This window comes from Nycticebus coucang, chromosome 6 (assembly GCF_027406575.1).
Source record: "Nycticebus coucang isolate mNycCou1 chromosome 6, mNycCou1.pri, whole genome shotgun sequence".
NCBI lineage: Eukaryota > Metazoa > Chordata > Mammalia > Primates > Lorisidae > Nycticebus > Nycticebus coucang.
Genome location: NC_069785.1, coordinates 55800212 through 55819504, shown reverse-complemented (window position 1 = coordinate 55819504; position 19293 = coordinate 55800212). Strand labels below are relative to the sequence as shown.

Sequence of the window (19293 nt, the reverse complement as noted above, 5' to 3'; positions counted from 1 at the left end):
TCCTCAAACTTGGCCTTTACCCCAAGAGAAACCCCTCTGTCCTGTTTTCATCAGGCCCCTTCTTGGGTGGCAAGCAGTAGAAGCCAAGTAAAGTCAGTTTTATTGGAAAGAGGTGTTTAGTGTGAGGATTCAAAGGTGTACTGCGGAAACTTCAGGGATACTATTCCTTAGGAATAAACAGAAACAAAACTAGAAAGTTGTGTGTTTCTTTCTTTCTCTCTCTCCTTTCCTCCTTCCCTGATTTCCTCTCTCCCTTTTTCCTTCCCTCTTACTCCCTCTCCATTTCTGCCCCTCTCAGTGCGTTTTTTAAAATATTTTCTCTCTTTAGACTAGCATTTTTGGCTCCTCAGTTCATGAGACAAGACACGGCTAGTCCACAGGCTAGGTTAGCGTGTCACATTTACAGGCTGACAATTTCAGATTCCAATTTCAAATTCTAGGGCCATCAGAAATGGCCTGGCAGCACAGCTGAGGCCTGAGGCAGGTGTCAGGTTTGTGAATTCCACTTTCCCCACTCTTGGCCTCTCCTGAGCTTCAGGATCTGAGCTTATGGTGAGTGTTGGATGTAAGTTTCTGGTTGAGCTTCAGGATCTGAGCTTATGGTGAGTGTTGGATCTAAGTTTCTGGTTGAGCTTCAGGATCTAAGTGTAGGTTAGTGTTAACTCCTGTCACCCCCTTGGAATTCTCTGATGCTTTCTAGCCACCTCTTTTCACTGCCTACAGGGAAAAGATAAATGTAATTTATTCATTCAGTGAATATTTATGGACACCTGTTTTGTACCAAGCTCACAGAATTCATGTCTGCCAAGAATACTTGAGCATCTAGGGAAGACAGAGCTCAGAATCTAAGCAAGCAAATAAAATCTACCAAATGCAAGTGTACGTAGTAAGTGATGTGAAGAAGCTGGGATAGAAAACACCAGGAGACAGGAGAAGAATCTGTTTTAGAAGGCCACTCTGAGGAAGGAAGATTTCAAGCTAATACCTAACAGATGAGGTGGAGCTAGCGGGAAAGGATTTGTTTGTTTTCAAGGAAAGAAAAAGAAAATCTAACGTGTGAGCAGGAGGAGAAAGAAAGCAGAAGTAAGAAGACGACTTGTAGGTCGGAGAGTTTGGATGTAATCCCAAGTGTAGCCATTGGGAAGGGGGAGGAAATCATTAGCCACGTTGCTGATGCCATATAATCCATTAAGAAGTATTATGTAGCTTTTAATTTATGCCAGATGCCATTCTGGTGTACTGAGGAAGATTAAAAAATAATTCAAATATATAATCCTACTCTGATTTTGATTGTAACCTAGACTATGAGGAGGTACAAGTCTCAGGGTGGAGGCCATGGGGGCACAAGCTGGCCATGTGCCCAGTGACCTTGGGCCTGAGCCAGAGAGCCAAGAAGAAAGTTCACCAGCTCCCACGGGGCTGAGTAAGAACCTCTGTCAGGTGACAAAAGGGGCTGGTATATAGCACAGCACCCACCGTGTGCCAGAACCTCGAAGCACTTTTCAAACGGTATCCATAAGTGCGTATGTTATTTTAAATTGCACATGAACTTTATAGATACCCTGTGTATTCAATTTAATCCTCACAGTAACCCTGTGAGGTAAGAATTATTGTCATCCCATTTTACAGGCAGGAAAACTGAGACCCAGAGATGTAAAATAACCTGTGGAAGGCCACTTGACCATTAAAGGTATAACTGGGATTTGAATGCAGGGCAGCCTGGTGCTAGAGGCTGCCATTAGCCACTGTGCAATGAGTCTGCTTCCTATCAGCCTCAACAGATAGCAAGGATGTCAGCTAGACACAGGGCTACATATGGGGGCCAGAAAAATATTTAATTGGTTTTAAAAATATTTAATTAGGTATTGAGTATGCTATGGAGTGTGTTGAGATGATGGTAAAAGCAGGATATGTTTTTCAATGAGTGAAAATGTTGTCAGTATGGGTCTAGCGCTCTGCAAAGATGACCTTGGGTGCTCTTTATGTTTCTGGGCATGGACTTGTTAGAAACTAGGCAACTTAGGGTCCCTGAAAACTTCCCTTCACTTTCTAGGATGTTCATTTCCAGGATGTTCATTGCTCTAAGCTCTCTTTTCTCACGATTGGCTCTATTCTTTAATGTACTATTATATAGTTTATGATTAAAATAAATTATATCAAAACTCATGTTAATAAAATAAAGAATAGAAAAAATGCAAAATATTTATCAGAGCATTTTATACAACAATTTTACTTGGAATGCAGAGCCCAGTGGCTCAGGCCTGTAATCCTAACACTCTGGAAAGCTGAGGCTGGAGGATTCTCTTGAACTCAGGAGTTTGAGATGAGTCTGAGCAACAGCGAGACCCACGTCTCTACTAAAAACAGAAAAATTAGCTGGACATTGTTGTGGGTTCCTGTACTCCCAGCTACTTAGGAGTCTGAGCTGAGGCAGGAGGATCGTTTAAACGCAGGAATTCAAGTTTGCAATGAGCTAGGCTGACGCCACAGCACTCTAGCCTGGGCAAGAGAATGAAACTCTGTTTCAAAAAAAAAAAAAAAATTACTTGCAATAGATTTTATGGGTTTTTTTTTTGCAAATCGACTTTGAAGGATGAGATGGCATTGTCACTTTCACTAACACTGAACTCACCCATGACTCTATCAGGGGTGTCTGACTTTTCTTTTTTCTCTACCTAACGTTGGAAAAATATGAGTTGTCTTGGGCTGCACATTAAATACACAAACAGTAAGGAAAGCTGATTAAGCAGAAAAAGTTCTCACAACATCATCATGGGGCCCACAGGCCACAAGTTGGGCACCTCCGCCCTACATCTTTCCTTGTCACATTTAGATCGGTTGAAATGAAGAGTAAGTGTGAGTTAACTCATCTTGATGCAGTATAGCAAAAAAAAAAAAAAAAAAAAATTGTAAGTATCATTGAGTTCATTGTGGAAAGCAAAAATTCTCCTGCAATTGGAAGCTGAATAAAGCAATTCTGTGAATCTTCAGTTTCCTACATTTCCATAATATCAGGTAGCCGTTACGATTCTGTCTCTTGTCCAGGCAACTTATTAGTGTAGCAAAGGCATCCCCAGCTGTAAGACTTCCTAGTTGTCCTGCCCTCTGTCTTTGGTGACTATTTGGTTACTGTAGACTCCCTCTAACAATTTAAATATTTCTCAGACGTCGTATAAATTCCATAACTTTGGGGACATATTTAAAGAAACATTTTGTAAATCGGAAGTGGTTTATCCTAGGGCGTTAATCAGGATCTAACCAAGAGGCAGAAACGACAGCCATTTGAACAGAGAAAATTCAATGTAAAGAATTGTTCACTCTCACGAAGAATTTGCATGTGAAGGACTGGCTTGCAAGAAGTAAAGAGAACCTTGAAGAAGATAGGAATAAGCAGATATGAAAGATATTCCCACTCCTAGTACTGGGAAAGCTTGATCACCAAAGAGCCCCCCACCTCCCCACCAATCCAGGGCTAAGTTCCTGATCCTGCTGGAGAGGTTATGTTTATAGTTACTGGAAGGCAGAGAAGCTGCTATGGTGTGTTACTGGAAGAACTTTCCAGAAATATACCCTCAAGGACACCACCAAGGAACACTGTTCACAGGGAAACATCTCACTGAAGCACTCTGATACAAAACTGCCCCAAGAGAGTTGCTGAAAGAACCTACTGGGTGTTGGGTGCTGGGTGCTGGGTGCTGGGTGCTACCGACCCTCATGCATTGCAGGAGCTCTGTGCTGGGGAAATCACTCACACAGCTGCAGGAGAGCACACCAAAACCAAAAGGAAAAGTCTACTCAGTCTAAATAAGTGTCTATTATTTTCCAAATATTTTATAATTGATCACGATAGAATCTATTGTTCACAAAACTAAGTGTCACACACATTTTGTTAGAATGGGAGATCTCTAGTTTTGGGTGGAAGTGGCTTAGTATTATTCTGAATATAGTAGCTAATTAACTTTCAGATATTTCTTCCTTTGTATTACCCATTTGATTTTACAGAAGCTTTAAGCGAGCTGTGCTAAATCATTCTTGTTTACTGCATTGTCACCTGTGGCACAGTGAATAGTACATAGCACGTGGTCAGGGAGCCCATCCATGTGTGTGTGGATGGAAATGGATTGCAACTACCTAAGTTTGTAGGTAAACTATTCTCATCACTGAAAAATGTAAGAAACATTTGTGATTGTATAAGACCTTACCTATAGAATAAGACATATGGATATATAAAATTCATAGTATAAGGTACATAGCATTTGTATTAAAGTAAAATAAATTCTTCCCCACGTTCTCAAAATGTTTTGAAAATATTGTTGTTTTGAGGATCCACAGAAAACCTGTGAGCAGAAAATATCTACAGTGATACCATATTCAAAGTGAGATTTTTCAGAGAGGCAGTGACTTTTTTTTTTTTTTTTTTTTTTGAGACAGAGCCTCAAGCTGTTGCCCTGAATAGAGAGCTGTGGCATTACAGCTCATGGCAACCTCCAACTCCTGGGCTCAAGCAATTCTCTTGCCTCAGCCTCCCAAGTAGCTGGGACTACAGGCACCCACCACAGTGCCCAGCTATTTTTTGGTTGCAGCTGTCATTGTTGTTTGGCAGGCCCGAGCTGGATTCGAACCCACCAGCTCAGGTGTATGTGGCTGGCGCCTTAGCTGCTTGAGCCACAGGTGCCGAGCCAGGAAGACAGTGACTTTTACCAGGTGACACAGTTACAAGTTCTGGAATGCAGTTATTTTCAGGAAGTCGTAATGAATTTTATGTTTGTTTTGCTAGACTTTTCTTATAGTCAGTCTTGAGAGAAAGAATTTTCTTGGTGTTGCTTCCAGCTTCATTTGGTAAAGATATGTTGATCTTGAGGGAAAAGGGAATCTTTGAAGAATAACAAGTTTATAAGTTTTATATGTAAAAGATGTTTGTTTATGAATGTAGAAATGTTGTAATGAGAACATATTGATATGAAAGGACTCAGATATAGCTCTACCTGCTATGTTAGCATGGTAGCTGTTTTATTGGTTTGGAATCCAAAATACCAAACTATGGTAGTTTAGTTTTCGTAAAATAAGGATATGGAAGAGAGGAAGAGGAATGAGAAAGGGGAGAAGGGTCACAAATACATACTATATCTACATACTTACTTAAAGACAAGTGGCCTGTGATTATTATTTCTGTTTTCTTATTGGGATTATTTTAAGTTGATATTTTCTTATTAATAAGAATTATCTTTCTCCTCAACAGATTGTACAACTAGTTCTTTCTGATTGGTAGGAAAAAAATAGTATGGGGGGGTGCCTGTGGCTCAAAGAGTAGGGTGCCGTACCCATATACTGGGGGTGGTCCGTTCAAGTTCAGCCCCGACCCCAAAACTGCAAAAAAAAAAAAAAAAAAAAGGAATACTATGAAATTAAATCTGTATTTAGGTATTGTTTGTCAAGTTAATTTTGCTTAGTGTCTTTATTCAGTAGGATATAAGTCATATATTTAATGCAGTATAAATAATGCAAAAGAACTCAGAACTGATATAGAAGGTCATGATTAATTCATATTTACTGAGATTTCACTGAATGTATGGCATTGTGTCCTATGTTAATGAAAACACTTAACTCTTTGTGAGTGGCTTTCTGATACTTTGCTCCTGTTCTTGTTCTTTTAAGCTTTAAATTGAACTCACCAGCAGGCCTAAATTCTGAGACTAGGCAAAGGATTACCACCCCTCCCCTAATAACATAGGAAATAAGAGCCAATGGATATAACAGCAACAAAAACAACAAAGAAACAATATCACCAACAAAAAAAGCCCAGGGGGACACTTGGGTCAGGGAAGTAGGACAGAAAAGTATCCGTGTTCTCGGTTGCCCCATCCACTTAAATTCTTTATTACCGATAGAAACCTTTGAAGCCTGGGAACCCAAGCAAAACACTGTGCATTCTCTGTTGTTTGTGAGTTGGAACACTAGGGGACAGCACTAAAATATTCCATAGTTGTGTGTTATTGATCCCTTGCATACTGTATAATAAGTGAGAGATTTTACTGTTAAAGATTATTGAATGCCCTGTTGATTTCAGTGGATGAAAAGGCACAAAGAGGAAGATGAGCTTCTCCAATCCATAATTTCAGCCTCTGTGACAGGGTGTTTTAAATAATTGAGGAAAAGCATCCAGGCTATTGTTTTTGGTTGCAAGAAGATAGCAAGGCATGATAATCACAACAGAGTTGCGATCCATCTGTTTGTATTTTGTTCTGTCTTTTGATTCTGTTGGAGTAAAGGTGTTGCTGAAATTTTAATTTCTAATCTCGTTTTCCAGGCACTTTAGAAAGACACGAGACAGGAGAAAGAGCTCGAATTATTCTTAATTGTTGTGAAGATTCACAGCTTCTAAAGCCCGAGTCGGTACTTCCAGTGGCCTCTGAGACATCTAGACACAAAAGTGTAGAACAGAGATCTTCCAGCTCCTACCAGCTTGGGCCAGTACCTTCCCTTGGACTGCAGGTGGAGTCTTCATGCAAGGTAAGTGCAAAGCAAGCTGCTGTTCACAAGGCACATTCTCAAGCAAATAAGAAATGATCTGCCTGCATAATTATGTGGCACTTAAGTATCAGCACAAAAGCAAGAACTCAGACAACTGCCTCTATGTAGTGATCTTAGGTGAATCAGTTAACTTTCTGAGTGACTAGTAGACTTGTTATGGCATCATTTTTGAAGACAGGTTCTAGCTTATAGAAATAGAGTCAATTTTATATTAACTCTTGGATTTCAGGTGATTTTCCGTAGGAAACAACAAACAACTGTATTCTATATTTTGGTTTAGAATATTCAACTTCTTTTTAAAATGCTTATTGAAAATAAACAAAAAGGTTATTGTTGGCCATTTCTTCTCTCTTTTTTTTTTTTTTTTTGTAGAGACAGAGTCTCACTTTATGGCCCTAGGTAGAGTGCCATGGCATCACACAGCTCACAGCAACCTCCAACTCCTGGGCTTAAGCGATTCTCTTGCCTCAGCCTCCCGAGTAGCTGGGACCACAGGCGCCCGCCACAACGCCCGGCTATTGGCCATTTCTTCTCATATATCAGCCTCATTACTCTTTAGGATCTCAAGCCTCAGTTGATACACAACATTGACGTTTTCATTTGTTCTCATAAGCCAAGTCAAGCAGCTTAGTAGAAATTTGGACTACCTTTATTATTTTTCACTTCTCTAAGGTGATATTGTAATTTAGTCTGATTTCTCTAAGGGATTCTTTTCCACCTTTTTGTCTTTACACTTCCAAGTTACTATCTGAACATGTTGCAACTATGCCATTTATATGCACGCGTCTAATGTATATTTTCATGGAAATATAATTTTATATTATCTAATACGTGTAAATTTTAGTTTTTGGCAACCGTATTATGCTCTATATTATGTTTCTGCTAGTGCTAATGCAAATTATTTTCCTGTGGCTTGATAGATAGAGTATTCTTTTTTTTTTTTTACGTATACATGTGTTTCTTAGGCTTCCACTTTTTGCCCCTTCACAGAATTAAAAAGGCTTAAAATTTAATAACAATAACAATATTTAAGATAAGGACTAGAAACAAAAACCTCGTAAAGAACGAACGAAGATAAATATATTCAGAAAAGAAATCAGACAATTGCTGCATCGAAATATTAAGCAATACTAATAATAATGCAAAGAAAGTAACATTCACAATGTCAGATAAGTGTATGTCTATTAGAATGTTTTGACTCTGAGGTTCAGCATGGAGTCATCAGTTAACTTCTTGTATTTTTTTCCAAAGTCTCAAAAAATAGACAACTAATATTTATAAATAAAAGTAAAAGATAATTTCAAAAAACAGATCATGCCAAATCTTATAGACAATAGAAAAAGGAGAAATACTTCAAAGTCATTCTACTTAATCTGGATACACCTGATATTAAAATTGGAGAAGATATCTTATTATAAAGGGGGAAATTACAAACGTATTTCACTTATAAATGAGGATGCAATATCCTAAACAACATATTAACAAGTTGAATTAAAAATTAATGTTTAAGTAATGTACTTTGGTCAAAATTAAATCCAATTTATGTGAGAATTAGTCACTATTTTCTTTGATGGGGTATTCTGTATGTTTTACTTTTCTGAATAACACAGAAGGTTTTTTATCAGCATTAGTTAAAGGACCTACTTTTGAAAGTGGGATTTCTTAGCTGGGCGTTGTGGCAGGTGCCTATAATCCCAGCTACTCGGGAGGCTGAGGCAAGAGAATCACCTAAGCCCAAGAGCTGGAGGTTGCTGTGAGCTGTGACGCCACAGCACTCTACCAAGGACGACAAAGTGAGACCCTGTCTCTAAAAAAAAAAAAAAAAAGAAAGAAAGAAAGAAAAAGAAAAGGAAGTGGGGTTTCTAATTTCTCTGATTTTTAAATTCATGTTGTTAATACTTTCTGTCATTTTAATGGTACCACGAAGACTGGTAAAATAACATGGATAAGGAATTTAAATAAGACCTTATTTTATTGCATGTGTCCACATATAGTTAGACAAAAGAATGTGTCTTCATCAAGAGATGCCAACTGGCTGCTCAAGCCATGCCTTGAAACAGCGGACTTGGGGGTAGGGGCCCGCATATAATCTTTAGCTTTTTAGGTTTGGAGACCTAGTTTCTATTTTATTAGTGAGTCTAGGATTTGTCAACCTTTTATGAATTGAGTCACATAACCAAACATCTAAAAATGATCATATAAACTAGAATGACAGTGATTCAACTTACAACGATAAATATGATTAGAATTCTGGCCATTACTCATTACATCCTCCCTGTAGCAAAGATGGAGGGGCAGAGGACCAAACTATCCCAGGGGGTTCCTTGATAGGCAGAAAGTCAGAGGCAGAAGGTGCTCATGCACTGAGCTCTGAGAGTTGAATGCAGTCAACTCTTCCAGCCCATTAGGGTATCATCTCCTGTGGTCAAGCTGATATGTATTAAAATTTTTATAAATTTTGGATTTCTTTTTGGAAGACCCCCTTTGTAAGAGTACATGCTATTTGGGTTAAGACTCCCTTTCTAAGACTACATACCATTATTTATACTTTCCTCCTTCAGATATTAAAGCCGGTGATAGGTGATGGTTTTTTATCCCCCTTTCTCATTTATTTAATTGCTGTCAGGTTTCCAAAAGGTCTGAAAAAGGTGATGAGTTTTAAGGGTAATTATGTAGGTATAATGAAACTTTGACTTTCACAACTGAACATAAGGCAGGAAATTGAATCACTTTTACAGTATAAGTAGATGTACTGTAAGGTGGGGTAAGTAAAGCTCAGTGAGTGAGCCCGGCAGCAGCCAAGTATTCCCATCTTGCTGAGTCTTTGTTGCTCTCTTTTCACAGTAGAGAGCATTGTACAGTGGAAAGCATACGCTAGACTGTGGCTGAGAAAGGCGGGATGTCTCTTGACCTTTGTGTTTTGGAGCTTAGTGTCCATAAGAGCAAATCTCATTCATCAAGCGCTGAGTTTACTAGTTTACTTCCCAGAAGGTAAACTGACTGTTCTGCTATTTCTTTCAGTTTCTTGGCAAACTTCAGAGCTACCCTTTCAGTAGTGGTAATAGTATATATAGATTTCATTTTCTTTATGTAATTTTGTTTCTTCCTTGGCTTCAGGAAGCAATAAAATGCCAAGGTCTTGTTTTCCTACTCATAGGCTGATTTCAACTTTATTTTCTAGCTGTTGCCCTTTACCTTAGATGACTACGGTTTCCAATCTTCATTCTTTACAACTGAAGAACCAAATCAGACAGGACTATCACCTCCTTTGTCCTATGTACTGTGCTTCTATTATTGTTGAATTCATTGTTCATCAAAGCTGTTTTTGTTACGCTTCTCTTAGGTTATATCTTTTCCAGTTATGTACTGGACATTTTCGTTGCCTGTCATATATTCTTTATCTTTTAGAATTTTACCCTCTTAAACTTAGACTATTGAGATAGTTTTATCTCAATCATCTTTGATTAACGTATTGATAAGCATGAAATTTGAACAATACTTTAAGTTCTCCATTCTCCTTATTAATATAGTAAAGTGAATCATGAGTTTTCATAAGAAAAAATCAGCTTTAAGGAAGAGGATTTGAATCACATTCATTTTAGGTGTGGAAAAAAGTGAAGGACAGTAAGCCTGTGAAATTTAGAATTATCTCAGGTTACTTAGTATTTCAGGATTTTTTTTTTTTTGTGTGTGTGTGTGTGTATTTTGGTGAGACACAAGTGAAATACTCTCCAACAATCAGGTGAATTATTTAAACAGAAGAATAGCGTATGAGGTCTATGGAGAGAGCTCTTTATGTCTGGCAATATTTGGACTAGACTGTTGTATTCACTTTTTCTTCTTGCATTTGAAGAGAAATATAGATATGGGAAAAGGTTTAGAAGAGAACAACAATTACAATGAAACATTTTGAAAATGAGTCCAATTTGAAATTCTAGAACAGTTGAATTTATGCAAATAGGCAAAGAAAAAAATCTTTGCAATAGGAGGGAAGAGGCAGAGTGGGAAAGGATTTAAAGGAATACAATATCATGTTAGTGATGGGGAACTGCTTTTCTTAGATTCATCTGAGGATAGAACAAGATAGAACCTGTTTAAATTGCAGTGGGAGGAATTTAGCTTTAAAGTAGGGAATAAACAAGCTTGCTAAAATCGTCTCTACGTGGCAAAAATCTTTGTGGCTTTATCATATGTTAGGGTGAAAAATGCCTTAACAGCCTTTTCTATTGGTCAATTGATTGGTTTCAAATTCTTTTTCTGCATTTCTTATCTGTAAAGTGAATAAAAGGACAAACAGGATTATTTTAACTATCTCAATTTTGGCTCATTGTAGTGTCCTGGGAATGCCTTTAGAAAACAAACAAACAAAAAAAAACAAAAAAAACAACTGATTTTTCTATAGACCGGGTTTCCTAACAGCTCCCCCTGGTGGCTGATTTAGAGTCTCACTATCCAATATGGTAGCCATTAAACATATGTGTATGTGAAGCTAGTGAATGATGCCCCATGAATATATCAATGTACACAGCTATGATTTAATAAAAAAAATTAAACTATGTAAACTAAAATATATTTTAATAAAACCAGAGACAAATAAAAAAATAAACATATGTGTATTAGCTATTGAGTATTCGAAATGTGGGTAGTGTCACACTTTAAAATATATTTTGAATACATAGGATTAAATAAAATGTATTATTAAAGCTAATTTTACCTGTTTCTTCTTAAGTTTTTAATATGGCTAGCAGACAATTTAATATTACAAGTTTAGTTTGCATTTTATTTGTATTGAACAATAGTAAACTAGACAAGGGATGAGTAAACTTTTTTGTAAAGAACTTGCTATAGTTTGTATATGATTCCTCCAAACCTTATGTTGAAATTTGAGCCTCATGTTGAAATCTGGAAATGGGGCCTAATGGGAGGTGTTTGGGTTATGGAGGTGGATCCCTATGAGTAGATTAATGCTTTAGGAGAGGTGAGTGAATTCTTCCACTGTTAGTTCCCACAAAAGCTGGTTGTTAAAAAGAGCCTGGCACCTCCTTTTCCTCTTTCTATTGCTCCCTTTCTCACCATGGAATCTCATACACATTCTACTTTCCACTAAGAATGGAAGAAACCTAAGACCTTCAACAGATTCTGAGTCTTCCAGGCAGCAGAACTGTGAGCCACATAAAACGTTTTTCTCTATAAATTACCCAGCCTCAGGTTTTCCTTTACAGCAATGCAAAATTGGACTATGACAGGACGGGATGAGATGGTAGATATTTGAGGTTTGTCTGGCAGGTCTTTGTTGTTGTCCCTATTCAGCTTTGCTGTTGGAACACAGAAGCAACTATAGACAATTCTTCAACAAGGGTGGTTATGTGCCAATAAAACTTTATTTACAAAAACAGGCAGTAGAATTGATGCACTGGCTCTAGTTTGCTGATTTATGGTCTAGACAGTCTCCTTGGACTTGAAGATCATGACATATTGGGAGGAACTGGCAAAATAATTAACACCTCTGCTTTCTTTTCATATCTAGATTTTTAATAAAGTAATTTACTTCAACCTCTTCTGCACTGTATAGAACATAATAATGCAAAAGATCTGTATCAAGTCTGTTTTCTGACAAAAACTAGGAACTTATATGTTTAGAAAACCTTTGTAAAAAAACAAATGTGCAGATTTTGGCTTCTGATTGAATTGAGAGTTTTTAAAAGGCAATTTTCTTTAATGCACTTGTATATGCATCTTTATTTGAACACATAAAATAGATTATAAATAAATAGTGCGTTTGCATTTATTTAGATTCCAGTTCCATTTTCTAGAAATGTGGCTGTATTTTTTTAACCTTTAGTTGACCTTAAGGTGATGTCTATTTGGTAGCATTTGCTGAAAATTCTTATAAAAGCAGTATCCTTCTACTTCTTGTAAAGTACGCATGATGAATTGGTAGACTACCAATTGAAAATTTGAACCCATTACTACCTATCGCTTTATAAGATGGAAAAGTTATTTCTTTTATATTTTATGACACACAAAAAATAACCAAAGTAGAACTAGTATAGTTTCTAAATTGTGAATTTTGAAAATTGCACCTGGAAAAATATTGACACAAATAATAGTTCATGGTGGAAATCTTACATGTTGTAAAGTAGCTAAATTTTTATTAAAACACATATTATTACTATCAAAAATTGCATCACCATGAAAAAGAATACTTATTTGAAAACAATTGCATTACACAGGGATAATTCCCCCATACCATGAAAATTATAATTGTTTTGATCAGCAAATTTTTAGTCTATTCTTTTTGATGTAATAAACAGCATATAAACATTTTTCTGATGTGGAAAATATTTTATATTGATTTTGTATAATTTTAAAAGAAAATAGATCATTATTAACAAAATGCAAACAGTTGATGAAAATACAACTCTCTCCTTCAGTAAACATTGGGTTAAGATTTTTGTTTGAAGTGTTTTGATTTAGTGAATCTCAATTTAAAACTCTGGTCATCCAATGATAAATATCCTTCCTAGTAGGATGGAGAAATATACAACAGGGGAGAAATATACAGGCAATCTGCTTTTTGAAAGCACATGAAGTGATACAGTTTTTTAAACAATGTATAACAATTTATCAGAAGCTTTTTAAATATAATTTTGATTACTGTAAAATCTATAAAAATGTCTGTAATGCCAAATATGTTTTTTTTTTCCTTTCTAATAACTGTTTTATGCAGACTGTTCCTTTTCTCACTTTGCGGCATGAATTTCAGCTTTTTTTGATGAAAAAGGTAGCTCAATCATGAGGAAAACTGTCAGGGGCATAACGCAGCTTTGTTTGAAAACTAATTTAGGAGGTCTGAGTCACTCTGAAAAGTAGGAAACGCACCATGAAACAGCTCCAGCTGTCCACCTCGCGCACAGAAGCAACTCCGAATTTCCCCACCAAGACTTCAAAGCCTGGCTTGTCTCTGGACGTTTGTTGGCCATGTAAATCGGAGGCATAAAAGCAGAATGCTCCTATGTCACGGTGTGCGGTGGCGTAAGGCCGGCATTGTGCGGCACGTGCGGGGGGAGTGCCAGCAACAGAAGGCCTCTGTTCCCACTCGTGTGACAAATGTAGTTAACACCAGATCCATATTAATGTTGTCAAGTTCCCTTGATGTATTTAAACAGATTTTAATTTTTTTCAGCGTCCAAAGGCCTGAAATATATAACCTAATAGTTCTTCAAAGAAAGCTTACTTAATGTGTGAATGTAAAACCTCTCATAAAATGAAACTTTTATACTGGCCTTAGTCATTGACATAGGTTATTCATCAAGTCAGCAATTTGTGTGGCAAAGTGCCATTTGAATAGTGTATTGTTAGGATACTTATGGTCCACTTGACAAGGGCTCTTGCTGTAAATAGTGCAATTTGACTCCAGCTGTTAAAGAGTGGCTTTGACAGCAGCCAAGTAGAATGGAGATGCCTTACTGCACTGCCGAAAAATCAATATTGGGTTCTTGTTCATGGTAACCTGTTCTTTTCTCTTCCGTAGATTTATAAACGACTATCCAGGGTTTATAAGTGGAAGTTTCAATATTATCTTAAATGTAATTCACTTTGAGTCTCAAATTAAGATTTGTGATAAACGGAACAAAATGTAGAGTTGTAAGTGTCTTTTTTTCCCCAAACCCTGGTTTGCGTTTTGTCACAATTACAGTTCAGTTGAATTTGGATTTTCTAGTCTTAAAAGAATCAGTATGACATATGAACTCAAAATCGTGTGCCTATTGTATATTGCCAGCCCAATTATGTCTTCTTTATATTTTTCTTATCAACTCATCTTCTGTATCTCTCTCATCTCTGTGTGTATACCATTTTGGATAGGTGGCATAGTTCTTTGTGACAGTGCCCATAGCAACACCCACAGATGTTGACAGCCAGTAATGTCCCCAGTGTTGTTTTCCTAAAGCAGAGTCTTGCTTTTTTTAAAAAAAGAGTTTTCTAAGCAGTTTTCAGCCCTGCAGTGTTGACATGATACCAGACTAGCAGTAAGGGATACTGAATCTGTTAATTACAATAACCATCCCAGAGAGCTTCTTTTTGTGATTGGGTTCCTCTACAGTGGCTAGCTGTTACATTTAATATACAGAAAAGGAAGTGAAATTTTATATTCATTTAAGGTAAAGTCTTAAAACATAAAAAAAAAAAATTCTAGGTATAAAAACCTTTTAGCTGACTATCTTTGATTTCCCAGGGTCACAGATATAATTTATTTAAATAATTTCTAGTTTTGACAAAATATGATTTTGAACTTTTATTGTTGTTTACCTGAGTTGTCCTAAGGCTTTGTTTAAGGTAGGCTGAGCAGGATTTGAGAAAGCTGTGATTTTTAACATGGAAAATGCCAGTCTAAATGTGTACTTTCGCAAATGCCTTTTTCAGTGAAGGCTTTTTAAAGAGCTATCTTCCTATTACTGACCAACTCTGCATTTATTGAATTTTTGGCTGAGATAGCAACTGAAAATTCATAAAGCTGATAATATAATTGTGAACAAAGACCCTTCAGGCTGATTCAAGGTCAACGTTATTGTTTTCATAATTGCTGATAGGCAATCGTGATTTCTAACAGAGTTTGCTCTGCTTAGGGTTTGGCTGATTTCAGTAAATGCTGTCTCTTCTGTTAATTCTAAAGTAAGGCTTTTCACTGCATAAATGTTTACATCATTTCTTTAGTATTAAATTTAGCTTAGATTTACTTCAATTTCCTTCCCTCCCTAACACTTCATTAATCCCATAAGAGATACAGAGATCTAAGGTTATAATTTTCTTCTTAAATTAAATATTTTATTTATCATGAGCAATTAACTTGGGGGGGGCAGTTCTCACACAGAAGCATGGATAAAAGTTGAACATATCAGGCATTCTAATTTTGTATTTAGTTTAATTTAGGGACAATATTAGCATAATTTATGAAAGTGTATCTCTACATTTTCTTTTATTTACACTAATAATTTTATAGATATTTTAGAATTTATGAATTTCTATAATCACTTTTATATCATATTACCTACCCAGAACCATTTATAGACTTTTTCCCTTCCTCATTTTTTCTTCCCTTTTTTTTTCTTCTCAGTTAGAAATTCTTTTTCCTTTTTACAAGCCTGTGACTTTTAAAAATTTGTTAGGACTTTGCTTCTTTTTTTTTTTTTTTCCTTTTTGCAGTTTTTTTGGCTTGAGGCTGGGTTTGAACCCACCACCTCTGGCATATGGGGCTGGCGCCCTACTCCTTTGAGCCACAGGCACTGATAAGACTTTGCTTCTTATAAAACCTAGAAGATGGATCTATTCAAGCTATTTAAAGAGATCTATGTCTGCTGATGTACAAACTCACTCCAGTGGATTTAGATGCTCTGCTCTGTTATTGTGCAACTTGCCAGCAGTTCTGATTAAAAGGGTGGCGCCTGTGGCTCAGTGAGTAGGGCGCTGGCCCCATATACCGAGGGTGGAGGGTTCAAACCCAGCCCCGGCTGAACTGCAACCAAAAAACAGCCGGGCGTTGTGGCGGGCGCCTGTAGTCCCAGCTGCTCGGGAGGCTGAGGCAGGAGAATCGCAAAAGCCCAAGAGCTGGGGGGGGGTTGCTGTGAGCCGTGTGACATCATGGCACTCTACTGAAGGCAGTAAAGTGCGACTCTGTCTCTATAAAAAAAAAAAAAGGTGATGCAAAATGTTACCCTTTTTTTTAAAGAAATGCCAAGTTTTTTCTGGCCATCAAATCACCTTTCAAGACGAATAATCTCGTGTTTACATCCTGTTTTTTTTCTAACACACTGGATGATATTTTCAGGAGTAGAAAGTGAAGTTCGTAGAAATTCAGATGTTGAGTTAACTCAAAGGGTTAGTTGCTTATAACAGGAAAGAAAAGGAGGGAAATGAACTCTTTCTTCTTGAAAGCTGGTAATATCACTTATTGACTGAGAGTACCATCTGGACCCATTTAAAGGAATCCCAACAGGAGCACTATTTCTGTACCGATGACTGATGTCGAAACTGGCCCTTGGAGGGCAGCAAATGCAGAAAACTAACAGGAAGCAATTCTTAACAAAGAAAGCATTTATTCTATGGAATATTTCCCCTATACTATTAAAAACAAAATGCATGAAGACTTCAGCTTTATTTATTGGAACTAAAAGCATAAGCTTATTAAAAAACATAACCAGCTAATATTCTTGTCCATTTTTCTGAATCAGGTTTTAATAGTCATGTCCAGAAGGCGCCACCAGTTCCCTTGCCTCCCCAAATGACATTCACTTGTTTGTAGTTTTCTTCATTATACGCTAAATACACTGAAAACAGCTATTTCAATTTCTAGATTAAAATATCCTTCATAACCTTTTGGTCAAGTATGATTATTCTTGTCAGATATGAAAGTAATCCGAAGAGGCTGCTGTGGGCAGCAAGGGCTTTGCTTCTGCACCTGTGTAACTCCAGGCACAATCTAATAGGGCCAAATTGTATTGTTTTGTCTTTTGCCCAAGATCTGGTAGTTTTTAGAAAGTCTTTTTGAAAGCTCGCAAAATACCAAGTCCCACTCATCTTCATGCCTTTTTTCTAGCTCCCAGTAGAGGTCTCTTGTCATTATACAAAACGTGGCCTCTTCCATTATCCTCTGGTAGCACATGTTTTGTTTTCCTTTTTCTTGTCTCTCAGGTCTATCTCTGTTTTGCAACAGCCATAGCACGACATCAGTCTTGTGATTGCATGGTAGAACATGGAAGGAATAGCATGGGTTCTACCTCTTTCTGTATGAGTCTGAGGCTTAAATGAGAAAGTTATTTGATAGTGGATGTGGCTTCCCAAATCTAAGACGTTACCTTCCATCTGTTTGTTATCATATAGTTCATACAATTGGTAGTCCAACTTTTCAGTTGCCAAAGGCCTTTTATTCAACCAAGTCAATTAGAGTTGAAATCAATTTTATAGATAGTAACAAATTATTTATCTAAGGGTCTCTTAAGCATGTCCTTTGATGTTTATGCCTTTGATATTTGCGTGCACTTATGACCAGCATAAATGATCTTTAGAATATGCTTTTATCTTAGACATGAAATTTCTGGTGATATCAAGGATGAAATTAGTATGCTAGTAGAACAAAACTAATAGTTTTAAGTGCATAAAAAATTATTGGAATTTTTATGATAATTCTATCTATCATGATAAATTATACTCTGAACTATACTTCTGACTTAAATTATCTACATTTCTATCTTAATCACAGCCACAGTTGGGGCCACAGACAAAAAAAATGCAATGGATTGCACCATGACTAAGTGCCCAGATAACACAGCCCCGTGAGGACGGCTTTTCTCACCGTACTTGTTAATATAGAAGACCCAGTAACGGGGCCGCAGCTTGATGTTTTTCACCTCCACCTAATATTCTGTGTCCATTAATTCCAGGACCAAGCTTTTGTATTATTATTATTTTTTTTTTTGAGAGACAGAGTCTCATTTTATAGCCCTTAGTAGAGTGCTGTGATGTCACAGCTCACAGCAACCTCCAACTCCTGGGCTTAGGCGATTCTCTTGCCTCAACCTCCCAAGTAGCTGGGACTACAGGTGCCCACCACAACGCCTGGCTATTTTTTTGCTGCAGTTTGGCCGGAGCCAGGTTTGAACCTGCCACCCTTTGTATATGGGGCCAGCCCCCTACCCACTGAGTCACAGGTGCCGCCCCAAGATTTTGTATTTGAAAACATTATATTATTATACATCAGCAGAATTGCATTTTGTAACAAGATGTAATTATCAAAATCTGTTTATCTGTTACTAATGAACAACATCTAAGGATTTGGGCCCTCAATTTATGTATCTGTGCATAATAAATGGGCATTTAAGTTACAGAAAAATCATGAAATATAATAGGACCAAGCAATATAATCTACAAGCGTCTCTTTACATATGAACAAGACATCATATCTCTTAAAGGAGAAGTTCTCAACCTGTGGGTCGCAACCCACAGGAACTGTATTAAAGGGCTGCGGCATTAGGAAGGTTGAGAACCGAACCACTGTCTTAGAGTTTTTGCAGCCCTTTTGCAGTAACCTGATGTCTCCTCAATAAATCATTTACTATGGTAGCTTTTAATTCCCACTTTCAGGAAGTGCTGAATTTCATTCAGAGTAAACATGTAACACCATGTTTATAACTAAAAGTTTTCTCACTGAGAATTAGAGCAGGTATTTGTGAGTGAAACTTAGGAAAAAATTCTAATCCGTTTTCACTTTCCACTGGTAATTTCTGGTTTGTTTCTGAACTCTGGACATGTTGATACATAACAAAAACCTGGGAAATAATCGCCTTTAGTATTTCAGAATGTACATTAACTTGAATTTCTGATTAGCACTATTATTATGTAATTTTTATTATTATCTCTTAAACTAGGAACTTTACCCTTTTCTAAGCAAGAATACCATCTGAGTTTTGAATTTGATTTTGATGTTTATCATGAAGGTGGCGAAATATTCTATAAGGATTACAAGTATTCTTCAGCCAGATGAATTTCCTGTCTAGTAAGCTCACATTACTGTTTATGGAATGTTCTTTTTAGCATCAACCAGCGTTTTCTTCCAGATCTACATGGAAGAAAAGAGACTAAGAAATGGGCATGAAATGATTATTAATTTGAGCTGCATTCTTCCTTGCAATAGACACAAAAATGGTAAAGCGTACATGAGAAACACATTGAAAAATGTCAACTCTAAGCTGGAGCCCATGACTCAGA

General features: G+C 37.0%; 1 protein-coding gene across 2 annotated transcripts in view; it reads left to right on the top strand.

The window, feature by feature from the left end:
- Positions 1-19293, top strand: part of WDR72 (WD repeat domain 72) — a 238797-nt gene that overhangs the window by 87095 nt on the left and 132409 nt on the right. For both annotated transcript variants that reach the window (XM_053595485.1, XM_053595486.1), the window contains one exon: positions 6308-6510. In XM_053595485.1, the coding sequence (XP_053451460.1) occupies positions 6308-6510 (203 nt within the window). The remainder of the gene's footprint in view (positions 1-6307; positions 6511-19293) is intronic.